The sequence below is a fragment of the Aotus nancymaae genome, unplaced genomic scaffold (genome assembly GCF_030222135.1).
Source record: "Aotus nancymaae isolate 86718 unplaced genomic scaffold, 86718_ANA_hifiasm-v0.15.2.pri h1tg000079l, whole genome shotgun sequence".
Taxonomy (NCBI): domain Eukaryota; kingdom Metazoa; phylum Chordata; class Mammalia; order Primates; family Aotidae; genus Aotus; species Aotus nancymaae.
This window is the reverse complement of record NW_026988494.1, coordinates 27,310,373-27,334,173: the sequence shown is the minus strand read 5'-3', so window position 1 is coordinate 27,334,173 and position 23,801 is coordinate 27,310,373. Positions and strand designations below refer to the sequence as shown.

Genomic DNA, 23,801 nt, shown 5'->3' with positions numbered 1-23,801 from the left:
GTAATGGACTTTATTTTTCAAAATAGAATTAACGAAATAAAAATTAGATAGTTTGGAAAGAAGGGAAAAATGCAATAAATCTGTAATGCCATAGCCTAAGAGAATGTATTTGAATTACAACGCTATTGAATTACTGTAAGATTGTAATGTAAGCGCTTGGATATCTTGCTGCCTCAATAGCTGTGGAATTAATACTTCTCTGATACATTTACAGGAACGACAGAAGCAGCTTGAGAGTCTTGGAATATCTCTTCAGTCTTCGGGCATCAAAGTTGGGGATGATAAATGCTTCCTTGTTAATCTGAATGCTGATCCAGCTCTGAATGAGCTTCTGGTCTACTATTTGAAGGTGAAGTAATGTGCTTTGCTCCTAGTTTCTTGTTATGAAATAGGATAATAGTTCACAGTACTTCAGTAAACTTGGGGAACCATGCCTACTCAAAAAACAGAGTTAGCAAATTGTTTTTATTTGAGTAAGTTGGAGTTAGGGAACCATCTTGGGTTTCTGGGCTCAGTTTCCTTTTTTAGTCTTTCATGTTGTTCAACTTGACAATATAAAAAAAGATACTCTGATATGATTTCCAACAAGTTAAATAGCTTTCCTACCATTATTTAGTAAGACTTGTATCAGGGAATTAAGTAGATAACTTTAAAAATTGATGACTTGAAAGACTAGAAGATTAAAGCTTTTGTGGTTATATGAAGCACTTTCTTTTGTGAGCAGTTTGTTAGTTCACAAGAAATGTATAAAGTTCTTAGGACCAGTTGGTATGAAATTTATGTTTCCAGTAACTCTTAGGAAAATTTTAAAATTTAGGTTATCAATCTATTTTTTAAAAGTGTAGGTTACTTAGAGACTGAGCGAGTCAGAGCATGGAACAGAAAAAAGGAGAAATATTGGTATGCACTGAAATCTGTAAATCATGGGACATGTTAGTAAGATATGAGACAACTTCAGAGTAAGCCTGAAGCCTGGACACTCCACAGATTCGAGGAGTGTCCAGAATGGGTTGTGTCAAGCCCAGAGCACAAATTACTTGTTACGTATGATGGACTGCACCACTCTAGCACAGGGATGATAAGGGTTAGGACTCAATTTCTTTCCCCTCACATATGTGGATTCAGTGAATGTGACCAGAAAAGTAAAGCAACAAGCTAACTACATGGGAAACAGCTCTAAGAGAATTGTGTGGTTTCATTTCAGAAAAGCCTGGAGAGGTCCTGGGGTATTGGCTTTGTGTCATTTTGAGAAGGCCTGTTGTTAATAAGTCTCTTACGCAGTGTGTTGACGTGCTGTGTGTGAGGCTGTGTCTTTGATGCATACTTTCCTGTGTGCATGTGTCAGGTGCTGTGGTTCAGTGGCAGTAAAGCTGGGGTGGGAGGGAGTGACCTGTCTCTTTAGTCTGGCTAAGCCCTTTGCTCCCTCTAATCTAGTTCCTTTGTAAATGGAGGCAAGTGTCTCAGGCTGGTTTGCCAGGTTTCTGTGAGGGTTGGAGATACAGAAGCACTTCATAAACAGAAGCACTATACAAAAAAAAAAAAGGTTCCACATTCCACTTTCTTGTTTGATACTCTGTATGGTTTATTATACACATACTGTCTTTGCCTATTAAAAAATGGTGTATTATCAGCTGGGCACAGTGGCTCATACCTATAATCCCAGAACTTGGGGAGGCTGAGGTGGATAGATCACTTGAGATCAGGAATTTGAGACCAGCCTGGGCAACATGATGAAACTCTTTCTCTACTAAAAACATAAAAATTAGCCAGGGGTGGTGGTACACACCTGTAGTCCCAGCTACTTGGGAGGCTGAGGCAGACGAATCACTTGAACCCAAGAGGTGGAGGTTGCAGTGAGCTGAGATCATGCCACTGCACTCCAGCCTGGGTGATAGAGCCAGACTCTGTCTCAAAGAAAAAAAAAAATGTTGTATTGTCACATTACTTACTTTGCTTCTGAACAGTGCTGGCAGCATTTTGAGTCAGGATATTCATATGAGTGTGACTCATGAGCTAATGAGCTGACTACTCAATAGTAGTACTCAATGGGAGGACATGCGATGTTAGAATAGGACCTGAGTATGCTGTCCTTTTCATTTCTCAGAACTAGAAATTCTTTTTCTTTCCATTGTAACATAGTTTAAATTGGGACACACAAACACACACATCAAGAAAAAAACTCTGATTCATATCTGCTCCTTGACTAAAAACAAACAAAGAAGCTGTTTAAAGATGTCTGGAGAGTCATCAAATGTTTCTGGTCATCTTGTGTGGAGGTGTTTGGGTTCTGTTTCTGGCTGTGTGGCCAGCCCTGTTTGGCAGAGTCTGAGGCAGTGTTGATTTCTTGACTGCCCAAGCTAACCCCAAACCAAGCATATCTTCAAGACAAAGCACATTTAAAAGGAAGATCTCAGCCCAAAGACAGTTTTTGCTTCAGTAAAGTGATACCATGATGTGGGATGGTAGAATTTGGAGGCTGAGCATTTTTATTTCTTTGCCTTAAAATTCAATAGTCAATTTAGATGCTGGGCAGATGACTTCACATCTCTGGATGACTTAAGCCACTCCATGTGTAAGTGAAGGCATTGGATTAAAACATCTCTGAAGTTCTTTCTAGTTCCAGTTGTACAGTTCTCTTACTCTTCTGGAATATACACCCCCTTTCTTTATCCTGGAATACTTTATAGTAGCATACTTTAGAACCATTATACTCATCTATCAATAAAGAGACTGAGATGCTGTCCCTGATTAACTTTGTCTTATTTTGATTACCTGGGCACACAAAGGGAAATGATTGTGCATTTATTTTTATTTTATATTTATTTAATGCCTACATATGCCAGTCATTGGTTAAGTGCTTGGAATACAAGATGCACAGTCAACCCACAGTCAGTCAGTCCATGGAAGGAGTTAAAAGAGGGCAGGATGACAGTGGCTTTTTCTAATTGTGAACTCAGGAAACAGCTCCCTGAGGATGTGACATTAAAAGCTGAGATAGAAATGATAAGAAATGACCCATATCAGGATCAGGGGAAGAACGTTTCAGACAGAGGAAACAGCTAGTAAAAGGCATTAGGATGGAAATAGGTTCAGTGTGCTCCAAGAACAGATGGAAGGCCCATGTGGCTGGCACGTGCTCTGTGAGGGGGAGATGGTGGGAGTGAGTGTCAGGCAGAGATAGGCAGGGGCAGGTTGTAGAATGCTTCGTAAGCCTGGGTGACAATTTGGACTTTATTGGAAGTTCAGAGAGAAGCCACTAGAAGGTTTTAGTCTTACTTATTTTTATTTTATTTTTTTGAGGCACAGTCTCTCTCTGTCACCCAGGTGACAGTGCAGTGGCACAATCATGGCTTATTGCAGCCTCAGTCTCCTGGATTCAAGTGATCTTTCTGCGTCATTTAAAAAAAAATTTTTTTTTTGAGATGGGATCTTGCTCTGTCGCTCAGGCTGGAATGCCAGTGGCTTGATCTCAGCTCACTGCAACCTCTGCCTCCCAGGTTCAAGCACTTCTCCTACCTCAGCCTCCCAAGTAGCTGGGATTACAGGTGTGCACTACCATGCCTGGCTAATTTTTTTGTATTTTTAGTAGATACAGGGTTTCACCATGTTGACCGGGCTGGTCTCAAACTCCCGACCTCAAGTGATCTGCCCACCTCAGCCTTCCAAAGTGCTGGGATTACAGGCATGAGCCACTGTGCCTGGCCTCAATCTTTTTTTTTTTTAGTAGAGACAAGGACCAGCCCAGGCTGGTCTCGATCTCCTGTGCTTGAGCAGTTCTCCTGCCTTGGCTTCCCAAAGTGCTGGGATTACAGGTGTGGGCTACCAGGCCCAATCTTAGAAGGTTTTAAATAGAAGATGACGTGACCAGCTGTTGTGGTGGGAGCGGAAGGGGGTATCATGCAATGGAGACATAGTAGGAAGCTCTGTATCCACAGACAAGAGATCCTGGAGGCTGAATCAAGGATGTCATCATGGAGGTGGGGAAAACAAGCTGATTCTTGATAGACTTTGGGGGAAAAATCTGTAAGATTTTCCCTGAATGACATGGGGTGGGTATGGGCTTGTAAGGGAAAGAAAGAGAACTCAAGGATCATATCTAAGCCGTTCGGTTGACTGACTAGGGGTGGTACCATTGTTTTTGGAGAAGGAAATTGACTTCTGTTGGGTTGGGGGAGATGGGAACAAGACTTTTGCTTTGGCCTTTGTTCCCTTTGACATATCTTCAGGCATCCAGGTTGTGTCAAGTAGGCTGAGTAGGCAGAAAATAGTAGTGGCTAAGGCTGGGCACAGTGGCTCACACATGTAATCTCAGTACTTTGGGAGGCTGAGGTGGAAGGATTGCTTGAGCTCAGGAGTTTGAGATCAATCTGAGCAACACAGTGAGACCCTGTCTTTCCAAAAAATAAAAAAGATTAGTTGGTCTAGGTGGTGCCTGCCTGTGATCTTAGCTACTCAGAAGACTGAGACAGGAAGATTGCTTGAGCCCAGGAGGGTGAGGTTGTAGTGAGCATGGATAGTGTGTCTGCACTCCAGCCTGGGTGACAGAACAAGACCCCATGTGAAAAAAATAAAAATAGGGACTAAGACTGGGATAGTGGTCGTGGAGGTGGGGAAAAAAATGGAACTAAAGTATGTAGCTCCTGACTGGTGATAGAGATGTAGTTTATTTGAAGATGGCATTTAAAGCCATGGGAGAGGGTGAGTTGGTCTAGGTCAGGGTCAATCATCTACTCTTCACAGGCCAAATCTAGCTCTCTTCCTGCTTTGCATGTTTGAATCATGCTTGGCTCCATTTGCTTTTAAAAAATCTTTTAGGCCAGGTGTGGTGGCTCACGCCTGTAATCTCAACACTTTGGGAGGCTGAGGCGGGTGGATCACTTGAGTTCAGGAGTTCGAGACCAGTGTGGCCAACATGGTAAAACCCTGTCTCTACCAAAACTACAAAAAAATCAGCTGGGCATGGTGGTGCATGTCTATAAATCTCAGCTACTTGGGGGTCTGAGGCAGGAGAATAGCTTGAACCCAGGAAGCGGAGGTTGCAGTGAGCCGAGATTGCACCACTGCACTCCGGCCTGGGGGATAAAGCGAGATCCCGTCTCAAAAATAAAATAAGAATAAACATAAAAAATATTTTAGCTAAAGTGGTAAGACAGTGTAAGAGGGCTCAGTGTAAACGATTTCAGTTGTCTGCATGTAAGAATACAGTATTAATCATGAATTTGATTCTTTCTTAGGAACATACATTGATAGGGTCAGCAAATTCCCAAGATATCCAGCTGTGCGGCATGGGAATTCTTCCTGAACACTGCATCATAGACATCACATCGGAAGGCCAGGTTATGCTGACTCCTCAGAAGAACACCAGGTAATGTACTTGAATTAGTGTTCATATCACGTGAGTTTTCAGAGGAAGAAAGTACTCTAGAGGCAACAGTGGCCTTTGTTGCCTTTAAGTTGATGTCATTAAGCTCTCCAGTTGGTGAGGCGGGCCCCGTACATATAGCTTTAATGCCTCACACCCACTCCTTCCTCTCCATAGGCACTGCCATGGTTTTATGTATTTAGGCCCTCATCAAGTCTTGATCAGAGCCCCTGCCAACACCCTGAGCTGCCTCCTGGTTCACTCACCACAGCCCTAGAAGGCTTTCCTCTGTCTGTGATGGAAAATCCCTTACAGCCCCGGGTTTATCTCCTCCTCCTCTGTACCTGCCAGTTCTTGGGCCTGCTGACCCCTGTTGGACCTGCAGGGTTAAGTGCTGCCATGATCTCCTGCGGGGAGGTCCCTGTTTGGTCTGTATGCAGTGTCCTTAGGAGGTACGGACCATCCCCCTCTCATGGCAGTGCTTCTCAGTGTCTGCCTGTGGGTTGTGAACTCTTATTACCCCACTGGACCGTGAGCTGCTTGAGGACAAGGGTCTTTCTTTTTTTGATCCTCCATTCCTGGCGTGTAATATGAGACTAGTACACAGGTAGTTACTACACCATGGAGGAATGAAGGGGCTCCACATTTTATGAATTACACATTTGTCACTTTTTTTCCTTCAGCCGTAAAGCTGTTATCCCTTGTTACTGAGTTGGGAGTATAACAGCTTCTAACTGTTAGACAGTGGTTAACTGAATTATGTTGATCTTTCAGATCTGATTTGTTTCATTTTATGATATGAAAAAATCATTAATATCACTGATTTTATTCATAAAGTCTTTAAGTATTGAGAAGCTCTCAAGCTCTGGGGAAGGATCAAGTGAGAAAACAGGAGCAGAAGCTGGTGTGGCCCTCACAGCTGTGCTGTGCTTTTATGAGGCCATAAATAATCACAGAGAACCCCAGCCTCAGGCAAGGGTCCTCCGAGACCAGGATGCAGTACGATACAGCAGGCCACGCCATCATTTCGTTTAAGCACAGACAAAAACATGGTCACTGTGGCACCCTAAGAATACCCTCCTCTGAACTAATATGAGTAACTGCTACTTCACCAATTACAGCATTATTCTGTTCTAGCTCCCTGCACCAATGGATACGATTTTGTGAAATACCCATTCATAGGATTACTCCCACTTTCTGACAGTACTCAGCATATGTGGAACACTTGCCTCCTTAAATTGTCTCTGAAGTCATCCACCCAGAGCCCAAATCTTAAAACAGCTTCTGTCTTACACTGGCTCCCTGCCTCCCCTCCCCTCTTTGCCTCCACCCTCTTCTCCTCCCCTCCTTCTCTGCCCAACTTCCTCCCCTCCCCTTCTTTTCTCCCCTTCCCTTCCCTCCTTTTCTTCCATCTTACCTTCCATCCTTTCCTTCACCCTTCTTGACAGGGCCTTATTCTGTCACCCAGGCTGGAGCACAGTGGTGCCGTTATAGCTCACTGCAGCCTCCAACTCCTGAGCTCCAGTGATCCTCCCATCTCGTCCTCCTGAGTAGCTGGGACTACAGGTGCTTGATACCATGCCCAGCTAATCTTTTAAAAACTTTGTTTTGTAGATACAGGGTCTTGATATGTTGCCCAGGTTGGCCTTCAACTTCTGGGCTCAAGTGATCCTCCTTGACCTCACAAAGTGCTGGATTACAGGCGTAAACCACTACGCCTGGCCAAGATCAGTTACTTTTAGTGTTTAAAAACCTATATAGTGAATGAAATCTAGATAGGAAATAAGATTTTGCGTGTATGCATACATATAAATCATGAATGCTATATCGCCAGGTAAATGCTCCATAGCTTTACAGAGTTCAAAGAAACTAAGATACTCTTAAGTTTAAAGAAACTAAGAGAGCCGGGGTGGTTGGCATCTCTTACAGAGGAAGTAGAAACCCAGCTGGGCTTGGATTACTGAGTAAGATTAGGAGGGTGAGAGGAATGGGAACCTTACTCCAGGTTGTAGGACTGATAGAAGCCTGGATTTGGAGGAAGAGTTGATCATGTGTAGTATATAGGAAATAAGCCTTTTTTTTTTTTTTTTTTTTTTTTTTTTTGGCAGGAGTTAAGAGGCCTTCCTTGTGGGAGGAAGAGCCTTTAAAGTTAAAGAATTTGGGCCAGGCACAGTGGCTTATGCCTGTAATCCCAGCATGTTGGGAAGTTGAGGCGGGCGGATTACCTGACTTCAGGAGTTCGAGATCAGCCTGACCAACATGGAGAAACCCCATCTCAACTAAAAATACAAAATTAGCCAGGCTGCGCATGGTGGTGCATGCCTGTGATGCCAGCTATTCAGGAGGCTGAGGAATCGCTTGAACCTGGGAGGTGGAGGTTGCAGTGAGCCGAGATCACACCATTGCACTCCAGCCTGGGCAACAAGAGCAAAATTCTGTCTCAAAAAAAAAAAAAAAACCCAAAAAACAGAATTTGTACTGGATAGCCTATATCTTAGTAAACGAGTCCTTCAGCAGGAGAGGGGCACAATGACACTGGTGTCCCAGGAATATCATTGTTACCATGCTATGCATACTCTTCTATTTATTTCCTGCCCTTCCAAATTCTTACTTTCATGGTATTCCACCCACACTTCTGTTGAATGCCATTATCAAGATAAGCAGCACAGTGGAACTGATAAATCTTCCTTATGTTGATAGGACGTGATCATTTTTCCTTGCTATGGAGCTTTAATATAGGTCTCATTTCTCATTACTGATATCAGTAGACCTTTCTAGTGTCTAGTTGATTGGTTCTTTTCATTCATATAGATTGGTCATATTTATTTTTGTTGTATATTGCTACCATCCTTTCATTATTGGCTGTAATGGTTCCGTTTCCTCCTTACTCCTTAATATACTATATAACAAATTTAGAACTTTTAAAAATGGAGGCTATTTATTGATCTCTAATACTTCATACCATAAACATCTTAAGTAACTATATAGCACTTGGAACTTTGAAAAATGGGGGTAATAATCTAATATACAGGCATACGTTGGAGACCTTGCAGGTTCAGTTCCAGACTTCCACAGTAAAGTAAATAACACAGTAAAGCAAGTCACACAAATTTTTGGTTTCCCAGTGCATGTAAAAGTTAGGTTTACACTATAGTCTACTAATTGTGCCATAGCATTATATCTTAAACAATATACATCCCTTAATTAAAAAATGCTTTGCAACCAGGTACGATGGCTCATGCCTGTAATCCTAGCACTTTGAGAGGCTGAGATGGGCAGATCACTTGACAAGGTCAGGAGTTTGTGACTGGCCTGGCCAACATGGCAAGACCCTGTCTCTATGAGTCGTTAGAGACACATGTGGTGGCACATGCCTGTAATTCCAGCTACTCAGGAGGTTGAGGCAGGAGAATCACCTGAACCTGGGAGGTGGAGGTTTCAGTGAACTGAGATTGCGCCACTGCACTCCAGCCTGAGCTGCAGAGCAAGGCTCTGTCTTTTTATAAGTTTAAAAAAAGACTTTGTTGGTAAAATATGATCGGAGCGCAGGTGGTAGCCTTTTTGCTGCAGGAAGGTCTCGTTTCCATGTTGGTGGCTGCTCACTGATCAAGGTGGTGGTTGCTGAAGGTTAGGGTGGCTGTGGCGATTTCTTAAAATAAGACAGCAGTGAAGTTTGCCACCTTGATGGACTTTTCCTTTCAAGAAAGATTTCTCTGTAGCATGCGTTGCTGATTAGTAACATTTTACCCATGGTAGAACTTCTTTTCAGAATTGAGGTCAGTCTTCTTGAACCCTGACACTGCTTTATCAACTAAGTTTCTGGAAAATTCTAAACCCTCTGTTGTCATTTCAGCAGTGTTCACAGATTCTTCACCAGGAGTAGATTCCATCTCAAGAAATCATTTTCTTTGCTCATTTATATGAATCAACTTACCCACTAATGTTTTATCTTGAGATCACAGCAGTTCAACCACATCTTCAGGCTCCACTTCTTACTCTAGTTCTCTTGCTATTTCCACCACACCTGCAGTTCCTTCCTCCTCTGAAGTCTGGAACCCTTCAAAGTCATCCATGAGGGTTGGACTCCTTCCACATTCCTGTTAATGTAGATATTGTTCCTTCCTCCTGTGAATCACAAATGTTCTTTTTATATTTTTGGAGATGGAGTCTCACTCTGTCACCCAGGCTGAAGTGCAGGGCCACGATCTTGGCTCACTGCAACCTCCACCTCCCGGGCTCAAGTGATTCTCCTGTCTTAGCCTCCCAAGTAGCTGGGACTACAGGTGAGCGCCACCATACCCAGCTAATTTTTGTATTTTTAGTAGAGACGGGGTTTCACCATATTGGTCAGGCTGGTCTTGAACTCCTGACCTCTTGATCTACACACCTTGGCCTCCCAAAGTGCTGGGATTACAGGCATGAGCCACTAAGCCCAACATCACAAATGTTCTTAATGGCATCTTAGAATGGTGAATCCTTTCCAGAAGGTTTTTAACTTATTTTGCCAAGATCCATTAGAGGCATCACTGTCTATAGCAGCTATAGCCTTATGAAATGTATTGTTTAAATGATAAGACTTGAAAGTCAAAATTACTTCCTGATCTATGGCCTGCAGAGTGGATATTGTGTTAACAGGCATGAAAACAACATTAATATCCTTGAACATCTCCATCAGAGCTCTTGGGTTGTTCAGGTACATTATCAATGAGCAGTAATTTTTTGAAAGGAATCTTCTGAGCATTAGGTCTCAACAGTGGGCTTAAAATATTCAGCAAACTGTGATGTAAACAGACATGCAGTCGTCCAGGCTTGGTTCCATTTGCAGAGCACAGGCAGAGATGATTTAGCATAATTCTTAAGGGCCCTAGGATTTATAGAATGGAAGTGTTGGCATCAACTTTAAATCACCAGCTACATTATCCTCTAAGAGAGTCAGCCTGCCATTGAACTTGGAAGCCAGGCATTGACTTCTCTTCCCTGGCTGATAAAGTTCTAGATGGCATCTTCTTCCGATAGAAGTCTGTTTCATCTACATTGAAAATCTCATCCGTGATCTTGCTGCAGCTTCTACATCAGCACTTGCTGCTTCATCTTGTACTTTTATGTTAGGGAGATACCGTCTTGCCTGAAACCTCAAGAACCAGCCTCTGCTAGCTTTCAACTTTTCTTCTGTTGCTTCTCATGTCTCTAAGTTTATAGAATTAAAGAGAGTTAGGACCTCACTCTGGATTAGGGTTGGGTCGAGGGCATATTGTGGCTGGATTGATTGTCTGTCCAGACCACTGAACTTTCTCTCCATCAGCAGGAAGGCTGTTCTGCCTTACCATTCATGTATTCACTGGAGAAGCACCTTTAATTTCCTTCAGGAACTTTTCATGTACACTCACAAGTTGCCCAACTGTTGGTACAAGAGGCCTGGCTTTCGTCCTTTCTTGGTTTTCGAGGTGATTCCTCACTAAACCTAATCATTTCCACCTTTTGAGAGATGTGTGACTCTTCCTTTCACAGTTAGAGGATATTGTAGTTGTTACTTACTTAGCCTAACTCAGTATTGTTGTGTCTCAGGGAATAAAGAGACCCGAGGAGAGGGAGAGCATCCAAACCCATACTGCATTTATTAAGTTTACCATTTTCCATGGGTACAGTTCACAATGTCCCAGAACAGTTAGAGAGGTGCTGTCAAAGGTCCCTAATCACAGATCTCCATGACATATGTGAAGTGAACACATGCTGTTTGAAAAGTGTCTCCCATAGCCTTGCTCAACATAGGATGGCCGCAAACCTTCAATTTGTAAAAAATACAGTATCTGCAAAGCACAATAAAGCAAAGCACAGTAAAATGAGATGTGCCTGTGCTTTGTACCATAAACATTTTAGGGAAGTCAGCAAAGGAGTAAATGCAAATATTAAAATTCACCAAGAACAGGTTGTATTGGGGGGAGTGATGGTTTTCCCTAGGAACTGCATCTCTGTGTTAATGGAAAATTAAAGCAGAAGACGTGATACTGTACTCATCGTTCATGTTTGATCTCTTCTCCTTACAGAACATTTGTAAATGGGTCGTCTGTCTCCAGTCCAATACAGCTACACCATGGGGACCGGATATTGTGGGGAAACAACCATTTCTTCAGGTATGATGTCGTTCATGTCCCTAAAAGGAGATTTTTGAAGATTGTGCTCTGAAATAGAAAATACATATTAAAAGTAAACCCAGCTCTACAATTGTGTTACTGTGTGTGTGTGTATATATTTGCTGCATGTGTATCATATATATGTGTATGTTCGTTCACTGTATATGGTCTGAACCCTATGGTCATATAAACAATACACTTTGCAAAAATGTTGAGTTTACCTACATAGTATTTCCCAATAGAAGATGATTCTTTTGCCATGTAGTGTAAGAATTTATTAGTGTTTTTCTGACATGTTTATCTTTTTGTTTATTTTTTACTGAAAAGTAGTTGTGGTTTTCGTCTCCTTATCTATCAAATAAGGTTGGTATTTCTTTTAGGAATTCTTTTCAGCTGTAAGTCATGGCAAATTTTACTGTAATGGGTTAGACAGATCATTTGTTTCCCTGACAGAACCGGAAATCTGAAGGAACATGGTTGTTAGTGTTGGCTAAGCCTCTCAAAAAAAGTCATGGCTAAAGTCTGGTCAGTCTTGGCATCTCTCTATGGCCTATAGTTGGCCATGCTACACTGCCGTCAAAGCAGCATTCAGGTACAGGAAGAAAAAGGAGAACCATGGCTGCACTAACCCTGACTGTCTTCTTCGTCCGAAAAAGCAGAAGCCTTCCCAGAGTCCCCAGCAATCTTCTCCTTCTGTCTCCTTTGCTAGAATTTGCCTCTTAGCTGCACCGGGGGCTGAGAAAGACTGTCTAACCCGGGGCTGTACATATGGTTTCCCAAACAAAATTGATGTTGCGTTGGCAAGGCAGGCAGGCTGGATACTATATAAAGGTAACATCCTGGTCTCTTCTTACTGTCACTGGTCAGTGTGCTCCAGATGTCACACTGACTTTTCTGTAGCTAATAAACATCCTTTGCGGTGGGCCAGGGATATTTTGGTTACTGAGAAAAGGGTAGATAGGCACAAAGAGCATCGAGCATTTTTTTCCTTCCCAAATTAAATGATGTGTAAACTGCTTTGCTTCGTGTTCAAAACCGTCATCGTTTGGATTAAGTTGATCTTTCCAGCTTTATCTCTAGTGTGCTATACAAATTTTGTGTGTCCCGTCGTTTTACTCATTTCTCTGGGGAATATGAACATTTCCATTTTCACATCGTTTCCCACGCTGTTCCCTCTACCCTGCTTTCTCCTTATTTGTGAATACTGAGTTCAACTGATTATCTCCTGTCTCACCTTACTTCATCACCTTGCTCTGAAAGTGTCCTCAGCTTTCCTTTAACTCTGAACTTGTCACAGGCGTGTGGCCTAGTGTCACACTTTCTGCTGTACGTTTTTGCTGGCACATGAGTGCCTTATTTCTTCAAGTAGATTATCCACTTCCTGAGTGCAGTAATTGCCTTGTACTTACATGGTATCCACTTGGCTTCTAGCAGATGCCAGTACTTAACGAATGAAATGAGTAAGTGCCTATCTTAACTTTAGAAAACAATACTCTTTCCCCTGCCAAGGATTAATTTGCCTAAAAAGAAAAAGAAAGCAGAACGAGAGGATGAGGACCAGGACCCCTCCATGAAAAATGATAACAGTTCTGAGCAGCTGGATGTAGACGGCGACTCTTCCAGCGAGGTGTCCAGTGAAATTAACTTCAATTACGAATACGCACAGATGGAGGTCACCATGAAGGCCCTGGGCAACAATGGTGAGCAAGTCGAATGTGTGCTTGAGAGTCTGTTCGAGGTTCAAGATCACTCCTGGGCTCAAGTGATCTTCTGAATTGAAGATTGGAGTTCCAGGCTGCAGTGAGCCAAGATTGTGCCTGTAAATAACCCACTGCTCTTCAGCCTGGGCAACATAGCAAGACCTTCTCTCTTTAAAAAAAAAAAGAAACAAAAGATGGTAGTGTTAAAAATGTTTACGATTGAGACATTTTAAATGTTAACAAAAAAGAAAATCTTTATGTGGCTTCTCTGTATTATTTTGTGTCTTTGGCTTTAATTTATACTTATCAAAATGTTCTGCCTTAATATATAGTCAGATCACTTTGTTCTCATAGACAGAATCTCTCTGGTTTATTTTATTTTAATTTTTTGAGACAGTCTTGCTCTGTTGCCCAGGCTACAGTGCAGTGGCACGATCTGGGCGTCCTGCAACCTCCACCTACCAGGTTATAGTGACTCGATTCTCCTGCCTCAGCCTCCTGAGTAGCTGGGGTGACAAGCGTGCATGCCACCATTCCTGGCTAACTTTCATATTTTCAGTAGAGACGAGGTTTCGCCATGTTGACCAGGCTGGTCTCAAACTCCTGACCTCAGGTGATCCGCCCGCCTTGGCTTCCCAAAATGCTGGGATCACAGACATGAGCCACCTCACCTGGCCAAATCTCTCTGCTTTAGAAACTTGCCTGCCACTGGCTTATGATTATATTTATGGAGGATTCACCATGTCTTAGGTTATATGTAGAACATATGATAGACCTGCTTTTTCTACAGAGAAGATGGTTGAGGATATGTCTAACTGAGAATAGAGAACAACGTAAGTGATTGGAAGTAAGGAAAGCTGTTTACGCCAAATTGTCTTCAATGGTATTAGTTAGAGGGTATAGTTAAGATGACGAACAACGTTACCACATAGAACAACATTTGAAGTTTATTATGTTGTACCTTTCGATCATTATTTATCTTTTTAAAAAATGTGTTTAGATCCAATGCAGTCCATATTAAACAGCCTAGAACAACAGCATGAAGAAGAAAAACGATCTGCACTGGAGCGCCAGAGGCTTATGTATGAGCACGAATTGGAGCAGCTCCGGAGAAGACTGTCGCCCGAGAAGCAGAACTCCCGGAGCATCGACAGGTTTTCTTTCCACTCGCCCAGCGCTCAGCAACGCTTAAGACAGTGGGCCGAAGAGAGGTAGGCGGCACAGAGGGGCTTCTTACATGTGTAGCTCAGTCTCACCACCGCTAACCCACCTAGGGAAAGTGTCGAGTGGGAACATTGAGACGGTGCTTACAAAAGAATTATATTAAAAGATAAGTGTTACGGCCAAAAACCACTTTGCATTTTTTCTTTTTTTGAAAAGTAGGGGAATTGCCCATTTATATTGGGCTTTATTTAAAACTGTTGATGTTAGGTGCTGTTCCACCTTCAGTTTGTCTAGCCTTTGGATTTGGATACAGAAGTACACATTATCATTGCATTATGCTTTGCGTTCTGAAGGTTGGGTAGATGATTTTTAGAAAAACAGAAAGTTGGTTATCTGAACTGATTAGCTCAGGTAGGTAAAGCATGGTGCCCATGAGAGGAAGATTACAAGCTTGATTTCTGCAGGGGCTAATTAGCGTTGCATTGAAATGCCTTATCCCATGGTCGCAGACCTCATATTATTTAAGTTTGGTCGGCAGGCAGATTCCCTTTCACCTGGAGATTGATAGAAATACAGGATTTCAGGCCCCCACCTCAGACCTGCCCAGACAAAATCTTGAGTTGATGAAGATCCCCTGGTGATTTGCATGCACGGGCAGGTTTATGGGGCACTGCCCTTATCTAGGGCCAGCTTGTTGTGTGGCTGCGTGCCAGTGCTTTTCGTGTAGTAAGATTCAAGCGTGTGCGTGGTCGGTGTCAGCAACACAGTCCCTGAGTGCAGACCACCATGGGAAGGCTTGGTCCACGCTTTGGCATCGATGCACTACTGCTGTATGATTCTCTGACGAGCTGCTTTGTGTTATCTCTTCCCTACCTCGAACCCGTCTTTATTTTTTTAAGAGAAGCAACGTTGAATAACAGCCTGATGAGGCTGAGGGAACAAATTGTTAAGGCCAATTTATTGGTGAGAGAAGCTAATTACATTGCCGAGGAGCTGGATAAAAGGACAGAATACAAAGTTACCCTACAGATTCCAGCCTCCAGCCTGGATGCCAACAGGAAGGTGAGGTTGCCATTCCTTGAAAAAAACTAAGATCTCATTGGATAAGATCGCCTGATGTTTCCTGGTGTTACTGAAGCTTCAGATCCCTGTCTATACCCGCCCCAAGTCTAGATCCTTTGTTCTCCTTGCTTTTGGGTAGAATTGACTTCCTCTTCATTCTCTGCCTTTGAGTGTATGTATATTTTATCTGCTAGGGGAATATGCTCTCCATCTCACCTGGCCCTGATGGTTCATTTCACTCAGCTTGCTTTCTTCAGGTCTGTTTCAGTACTTTCTTAGAAGTCTTTACTGATTAATTTTCCCCAAGTGTCTTTTTTTCCTTCCTTATGTTACCATTCTATTCCCACTTCCCCCCAAGTTATGTGTTCATTTTGCTTATGTTATTTTCTCCTTCGAATAGCTTGCTCTGTAAAACTCTTCATTAGTTCCATCATGTATGTATTCAGGATCACACTTTTTTTTGATATAATAAGTTTAATAAAATGTAGGGGGAAAGTCCCATCGCAGTCTTCTATCTTTGCCGTTCAGTTTTTTTTTCCTTCTTTTTTTGAGGTTCTTTCCTAGCTCTTGATCATGTTCATACATGATGTGACGGATTAGGTAGAATTTTCTATTCAGATTAATTTCTTGTGAGTCCATGTGTTCTGTTTGTCCTACAGTAGTCAACACAGCAAAGCTTTAATCAGTTCGTCTTAGATATTCTATTTTTTTATTTTTTGATGATGGAGTCTTGCTCTGTCACCCAGACTAGAATGCAGTGGTGTGATCTTGGCTCACTGCAACCTCTGCCTCCTGCGTTCAAGTGCTGCTTCTGCCTCAGCCTCCTGAGTATCTGGGATTGCAGGTGTGCGCCACCACACCCAGCTAAATTTTGTATTTTTAGTAGAGATGTATTTTTAGTATTTTCGCCATGTTGGCCACGCTGGTCTCAAACTCCTGACTTCAAGTGATCCACCTGCTTTGGCCTTCCAAAGTGCTGGGATTACAGGTAGATATTCTAATTTGACAGCAAGGATTACATCTTTCTTTCCCTATGATGTCATAGCATTGAGGTCAACGTTTTATGCAGAGTAGATATTTGGCAAATATGATTCTTATTGTTTTGAGAATGGTATTATAAATGTGATAAGATTATTACTTTATAGATAATTGTTTTTGTATACTCTGTGTGCATTTTGAAAGATTGTACTTAATTAGAACTTGATAGTATTTGTAGGGCAAAGTCTAGGTACAGTAGGACTCATCAAAAACAGAAGAGGAAGGCCAGTCACAAGCAAAAGATTCGGGACCTAGTTTCTTCTTGAAGGCTGAGAAGTTCAAGGTCATGTTTCATTCTGTGGTGTACGAGTTGAAAAAAGCAGAAACCTGAACATTTTTTCCCCATTAAGCATGACTGCAGCCCTTTTCTCTGTAACCTGTTTTGGGCTTTGTTGTTGAAAAGTGTGGTTCTGTGTTGGGGTTGCCATGTCAACAACCAGAAGTAACTCATGTCACTTGACATCTCTCTCCTGCCCTCCATCCAGTGCTGTGTTCACTGGGGCTGTGTCTTTTGCTGGTAGAGCTGACTCCATTGCTGGAGTGAAGGAGCCATTTTTAACAGACACCTACTAATTCTCTGTTAGTATTGATTTAAATAGATTGGTATTTTTAGATGTCAGCCAGAGAGAGGAGCTGGACAAGGAGGCATTTCCTAGGAGATAGTCTCCTTCATTAGGCTGAGTCTGCAGTCTTTAGTGCAACAAAGACTATTTTTTGGTATTTGAAAACTGTTATGTATTTATATGTCCTGTCCATTCTGTGAAGACTCTATCTGCTGATTATTTTTTTCTTCCTTCTAATTTTGCAAGAGGGCCAAGTTATGGTAGCTGCATCGTAATGCCCATTGCTATTTAGTCCCAGGTCCAGCATTCTCCCCTAGAAAAGCCACTACCCGCACAGGTCACAAATGGGAGTTTTGTGTTTATTCACTGGCTGGCTGAATATAAGGTAGTAGGGCCCTTAATTTTGACTATAAGATGGCCAAGCTGGTGGCTCACGCCTGTAATCCCAGCACCTTGGGAGGCCATGGTGGGCGGATCACTTGTGGTCAGGAGTTTGAGACCAGCCTAGCCAACATGTTGAAACTCTGTGTCTATTAAAAATATAAAAATTAGCCAGGCGTGATGGTGGGTGCCTGTAATCCCAGCTGCTCAGGAGACTGAGGCAGGAAAATCACTTGAACCCTGGAGGTGGAGGTTGCAGTGAGCTGAGATCAGGCCACCGAACCTCAGCCTGGGCGACAAAAAGAAACTCCATCTCAATTAAAAAACAAAAAAACGACAAAATCACATTTTGACTGTAAGAATTCTCAAATGTTTGTTTTATTATTTAAATTTTGTTTCTTAGAAAATGATTGTAGGCAAGATGCTAATGAAACATCAATGGATTTCATAGTTCCCTTAAGTTCTAAGTAGAACAGTTGAAAAATTAAGTCAGTAAACCTAAATTGATTAGATAATCAGTAGGTATGTCTCTGTGGGGGAAATGTATAGGGGCTTTTTTTTTTTAAACTTTGTGGTTTTTAAAAGTTCTAAAATTTTTTCTACCTTAAAAATGCTCAAGTTCTTCTGCTCTGAAAAAAGTCCGCGTTGCTCTTATAAGCTGGAAAAACTTCAGAGCATACTTTTTTGGAGGGGGTGAAATTTGCATAACAGATATTACTATTTTAAAGTCAACAACTCAGTGGCATTTGGCATGGTCATGATGTGGTGTGAGCACTGCCTCCATCTAATTCTGTATGATCTTAATAAGAAACCCAAACAATGCGTATTTGGAAACTGGTATCATTTATTGCTTCCACATGGGTAAATGGAGCACTTTTCAGTTTACTCTTTTAACTATTTCAAGTTTTATACCTCATGGAGATACCGTCCACTACAATAAACCATAATTCACACTCTGAGAGTTAAAGGGACATTTGTTCCCCATGAACAGCAAACTTCCCCTTGCCATTTGATGCTGTGACTCTCTCCCCATTGATACACTGTGGTCATATGGTGCCCTGAATAAACTGTGTTTATTTCAACTTCCTGTTAAAATGTCATCTTTTGGGTTTTAAACTTAATCATATTCTTCTACAGTCAAAATTTAAATGTGGCTGGGTATGGTGGCTCATGGCTATCATCCCTGCATCTTAGGAGGCTGAGGCAGGAGGATTGCTTGAGACCAGGAGTTGCAGACCAGCCCTGGCCATATAGAAAAACCTGTCTCTGCAAAAAAAAAAAAAAACCTAGCAAAATTAGCTGGGTGTAGTGGCATGCACCTGTGGTCCTAATTACTTTGGAGGCTGAGGCAGGAGGATCACTGGAGCCCAGGAGTTCATGGCTGCAGTGAGCTATGATATGCCACTGCACTCCAGCCTGGGTAACAGAGTGAGGTGCTATCTCTTTAAAAACTTCTTTCTCTCTCTCTCTCTCTCTCTCTCTCTCTCTCTATATATATATATATATGTATATACACACACACACACACACACACACACACCTGTATATACACATACACACTCTCTCACACACACCGATATATAAAACTTATTTATTTATATATTTTTGAGAGGCTCACTCTGTCATCCAGGCTGGAGTGCAGTGGTGAGAATTTCAGTCACTTGCAGCCTCTGCCTGTTGGATTCAAGCTATTCTCATGCCTTAGCCTCCTGAGTAGCTGGCATTATAGGTGCCACTGCACCTGGCTGTTTTTTGTATTTTTAGTAGAGATGGAGTTTCACCATGTTGGCCAGGCTGGTCTCAAACTCCTGACCTCAAGTGATCCACCTGCCTTGGCCTCCCAAAGTGCTGGGATTACAGGCATGAACCACCATGCCCAGCCGCCCCCCACAAAATTTTTTTAATGTTGAGTTTATACTTAAACTGAAGTTTATAAATAGATTTTGATTGCACTTGGGTATGAAGGCATAATGTAATAGCTTGTAAGACTTTTGGAAAGCTTTGTAATCAACAGATTAAAGGATGATTGCCGTTTGAGTTTTGACATTTGACTGATAGGGGTGGAATTTGCAGCTTTGACTTCCCTGCTGTCTGTCAGTGTGTTTCTCACAGTCATTCTTACTGTCTTTTCAGCGAGGCTCTCTTCTTAGTGAGCCTGCAGTCCAGGTGAGAAGAAAAGGAAAAGGAAAGCAGATTTGGTCTTTGGAAAAACTTGACAACAGGCTGTTGGATATGAGAGACCTTTATCAGGAGTGGAAAGAGTGTGAAGAAGATAACCCAGTAAGTTACTTAAGAGAAAATCACTTCATTGGTAATGGTAGAAGGAACCAAGCTGGAATGAGCCTACCCATTTCAGGGGAAAATGGTTCCTTTCCCCAGATTACAGTCCTATTTCTGGAGTAAGGTTGATTTTAATCCCCTAAATTGCTTAGCAAATTAACGATTTTAATAATCTCTCTTTCTGCTATCTTCTTTTTTCTTCTCATTTCTGTCTTTTAGATTTCTAGCAGAACTCTCCACTTTCCATTCTGACTTCTGTTGGTGTGCGGGTGTCTGTCTCCTGTGCCCTCTGGGAACCTCTTTAGGACAGAGGCCAGGCCTCATTATTTGTCTCTCCTCCCATTGCTCAACCCGTTTAACCTTGCAGATAGTAAACCTACAGTATATATTTTGTAAGTTGAACATCAGTGGTATCTTAATATTTACACTACGAGGAACATTTTTAAAGAACTTTTGATCGTAGATCTATACACTAGCACTCTGTTGTCACCTTGCAGGATTTCTTATTTAGATTAGATGTGTACTCATATGTATTTAAAATAGAAATGCATGTTACATATGTCTGAACATTTTTTCATTACCTTTAGGCCTGTTTCCGCATAGAGTTGTTTACTTCCTTTGCCTTTTGTTTTCTAAAAATGGTTTTTCCAGATTGTCATCAATAAAAATGTTACTTAGGTGATGTTTTTGCTTAAAAAAATGTTGGTCTCCTTGGTACCCCTCTCCTATTTCAACTTAGAAGTTAAACAACAATAACAAATGCAAAAAAGCCACCCCCATGAGGGCTCAGCTTTCTTTTCTTTTTTCTTTTTTTTTTTTGAGACAGAGTCTATCTCTGTCACCCAGACTGGAGGGCAGTGGCATGATCTCAGCTCACTGCAAACTCCTCCCTCTGGATACAATTGATTGTCCTGCCTCAGCCTCCCAAGTAGCTGGGATTACAAGTGCCCGCCAATGCGCCTGGCTAATTTTTGTATTTTTAGTAGAGACAGAGTTTCACCATGTTGACAGTGCTGGTCTTGAACTCCTGACTTCAGGTGATCCTCCCGCCTCAGCCTCCCCAAGTGCTGAGATTATAGGCATGAGGGCTCACCTTTTATTAGCAGTAGCGTATCTGATGACTTCCTAGGAACAAGCAGAGCAAATATGAATTACTTTCTTCCCCAAAAGAAAAGTGAAGCGTAGTTTTGCACACTCTACTTCTTTTTCTGGTCAACATATATTGTTTGTTTATTTTGTGGCAAGATTTCCATGTAAAGGAGAATAACTGCTAAAAGTAATAACCTGTTATTGGGATCACTCTGACATGGGTGGAGGATGCTGACCACCATTGCCAATGGGAATGAGGAAGAGAGTGTGAGGGAGCAAAACAGTGCTGTACTTAAGCAAAAACTTTAGAGTATTTTACTCTAAAAAGTACAAGCATCAGGATAATGAAAGTTGAGCTTCATGACCTAAGTGCATGAAAAAGCAGTAGGCTGAATGCATGTATTGTAAGTGATTTTTCTGAAGTTATATATTCTTAATCTCTTTGCAGGTAATACGATCGTACTTCAAACGTGCTGATCCATTCTATGATGAGCAGGAAAATCACAGTCTCATTGGGGTGGCCAATGTCTTCCTCGAGTCCCTTTTCTATGATGCAAAGTTACAGTACGCTGTTCCCATCATCAACCAGAAGGGAGAGGTTGGCTGGTTTTCCTTCATGCCTTGTTCCTGTAGAGAACAGTTTAAGAAACAAGAGGGTGGTGATGGGATGTTGTTGCTATTTTTTGTCAGTAATGACAGTTAATGTGTATGTGTTTCCAACGACTCTGAGGGCAGAGTAACTGTCAGAACTAGGCCTCTGAATTCCCGCACACCATTAACCTGACAATTTGACTCTAAAAGAGAAGAAAGGTCATCTCAAGGGAGCAGCAACCAAATCTGGAGAAATGTCTCTGCCTTCCCCCGTTGCTGCAGGTGGCAGGTCGGCTGCACGTGGAGGTGATGCGCATCAGCGGGGATGTTGGGGAAAGGATTGCAGGAGGCGATGAGGCTGCTGAGGTCTCCTTTGAGAAGGAGACCCAGGAAAACAAACTGGTGTGCATGGTAAGTCCCAGCTTCGTCCTAGTATTAGTGTGATACAAAAGTCAGTGCCATTACTTTTAACGGCAAAAATCACGTTGACTTTTGCACTAACCTCATAGTTCAAGTGGGGCTGATTTTGAGGACTGGATCTTTAGGTAGTAAGTATTACGTTCCTTTTCACATTTTGAAAGTAGAGCAGAGCCTCCCCCACTCATGATGATGCAAAATCCCCTCCATCATTTCCAAACACCCGCTAGTGGGCCAGACCTGCCGGTGGCTGAGAATCCCTGCAGGAACCAGTTATTATAAAAGAAGGTGCTGGTGGGCAGGAAGTCACCAAGGGGCATAGGTGCAGTGAGAAGGAGGCGAGGTTAAGTGAAGGAAGCCTACACCTAACTCAATTCATAGCCCATCCTAGAGCCAGTCCTCTCTCCCAGTAAACATTTCTAGAATCGAAGCCAATGCTGAAGGTGGTAAGTTAGACGTTAACCACAAGGTAGCGGGAAGCTGGAGCTGTTGGAGTCGGGCTGCTTTCTGCAAGGCTTCGCATATATGGAGAGGGCTTCCAGCATTTCAGTTACTTCACTAGGAGGGAGAGGAATCTTAATTCACTGAAAGGTCATTTTTCTTGTGTTGTACTTAATTTCGGAGCAGCTCCTTTGAGTCATAAGATGATCAGAGATGGAGACATAGGCTTGATGACCCCACGATGGCCCATTTTGAAGGTGATGGACTAGTAAATGCAACTCAAATATCACTTTCTGCTATTAAAGTAAAATAACATATAAGGGCACTTCTCACTTGGGAAGTGTATTCTTATTACCAAAAAAAAGTATATCCTGAGAAATAGGGGCTGCTTAAAATGAGGTTAAAATACCTTGTTTTACTAATGGAAGATATCAAACATATATAAAAGCAGTGAGAAAGGTGTTACTGATGTCCATTCACCTTTGCTCCACAGTTATCAGCTGTGGTCAACCTTGTTTGATTCATACACTCTACTGCTTCCATGCCGCCCCCTCCACTAGCATCCTAGGCACCCCAGCGTCGTATCTTACCTGCGAATAGTTCTGTGCGTGTCTCCAAAAGATGAGTCCTTAGCCAATATAACCATAATTGTCAAAATTAATAATTTGTCAAAAATTAACAATTTCTTTCTATCATAAAATCGTCCGTTTCCTTAATTGCCTTGGTTGGTGTGTGTCTTGCGTCGGTTTCAGTCTGGTACGCTCATGCTCTCTCGCTTGCTTGCTCACTCTCTTTGCCTCTCTCACCAAACCTGCAATTTATGTATTGTAGAAACTGGGTTGTTGTAGTTTCTCATAGTCTGGCTTCTGCCAATTGGTGTTGCCTAGCATGTTAAGATGCATTTGCTGAAAATTGGTAGTTAGATATAAAGGTGTTTCCCGGGGAAGGAGGCAGCCAAGGGGCTTGGTCAGTGGTGGCCTGTGTTCTTCCATCAGGAGTCACATCTTGTCTGGTTGTTTGTCTTTGGGGGATGATCAGCCGTGGATGATTATTACCGAGATGCATTATTTTGTTAGGAGTTACAAAAGAATGGTACTATAATTCTATTGTCATTTCATTTTTCTCCAGAGAAAAAGTCTTCCTATTACCAACTACTTTGCTATACAGAGATAGTTTGTGTAGAAAAGGAAGGATAAATGCTCCATCTCTCCCTTTATTTACAGATTTTGTCTATTTATTTATTTTATTTGTGAGACAGAGTCTCACTATGTCACCCAGGCCGGAGTACAGTGGTGTGATTTTGGCTCACTGCAGCCTCCGCATCCCAGGTTCAAGTGATTCTCCCGCCTCAGCCTCCCGAGTAGCTGTGTCACCATGCCCAGCTAATTTTTGTGTTTTTAGTAGAGATGGGGGTTTTGCCATGTTGGCCAGGCTGGTCTTGAACTCCTGGCCTCAAGTGATGCACCTGCCTCGGCCTCTTGAAGTGCTTGAAGTGCTGGGATTACAGGTGTGAGCCACCACATCTGGCCTAATTTTTAAAATAATGAATTGGTTTTCCAGAATGCAACCATTGAGGTTTTTT

General features: G+C 42.3%; 1 protein-coding gene across 2 annotated transcripts in view; it reads left to right on the top strand.

Annotated features, from left to right (window-relative positions):
• KIF13B (kinesin family member 13B) overlaps positions 1 to 23,801 on the top strand; it is a 194,428-nt gene that overhangs the window by 102,106 nt on the left and 68,521 nt on the right. For both annotated transcript variants that reach the window (XM_021665164.2, XM_064368766.1), the window contains exons 13-21: positions 215 to 349; positions 5,235 to 5,365; positions 11,407 to 11,493; positions 13,003 to 13,193; positions 14,194 to 14,404; positions 15,257 to 15,419; positions 19,535 to 19,681; positions 21,219 to 21,368; positions 21,644 to 21,772. In XM_021665164.2, coding sequence (XP_021520839.2) covers positions 215 to 349; positions 5,235 to 5,365; positions 11,407 to 11,493; positions 13,003 to 13,193; positions 14,194 to 14,404; positions 15,257 to 15,419; positions 19,535 to 19,681; positions 21,219 to 21,368; positions 21,644 to 21,772 — 1,344 coding nt within the window. The remainder of the gene's footprint in view (positions 1 to 214; positions 350 to 5,234; positions 5,366 to 11,406; positions 11,494 to 13,002; positions 13,194 to 14,193; positions 14,405 to 15,256; positions 15,420 to 19,534; positions 19,682 to 21,218; positions 21,369 to 21,643; positions 21,773 to 23,801) is intronic.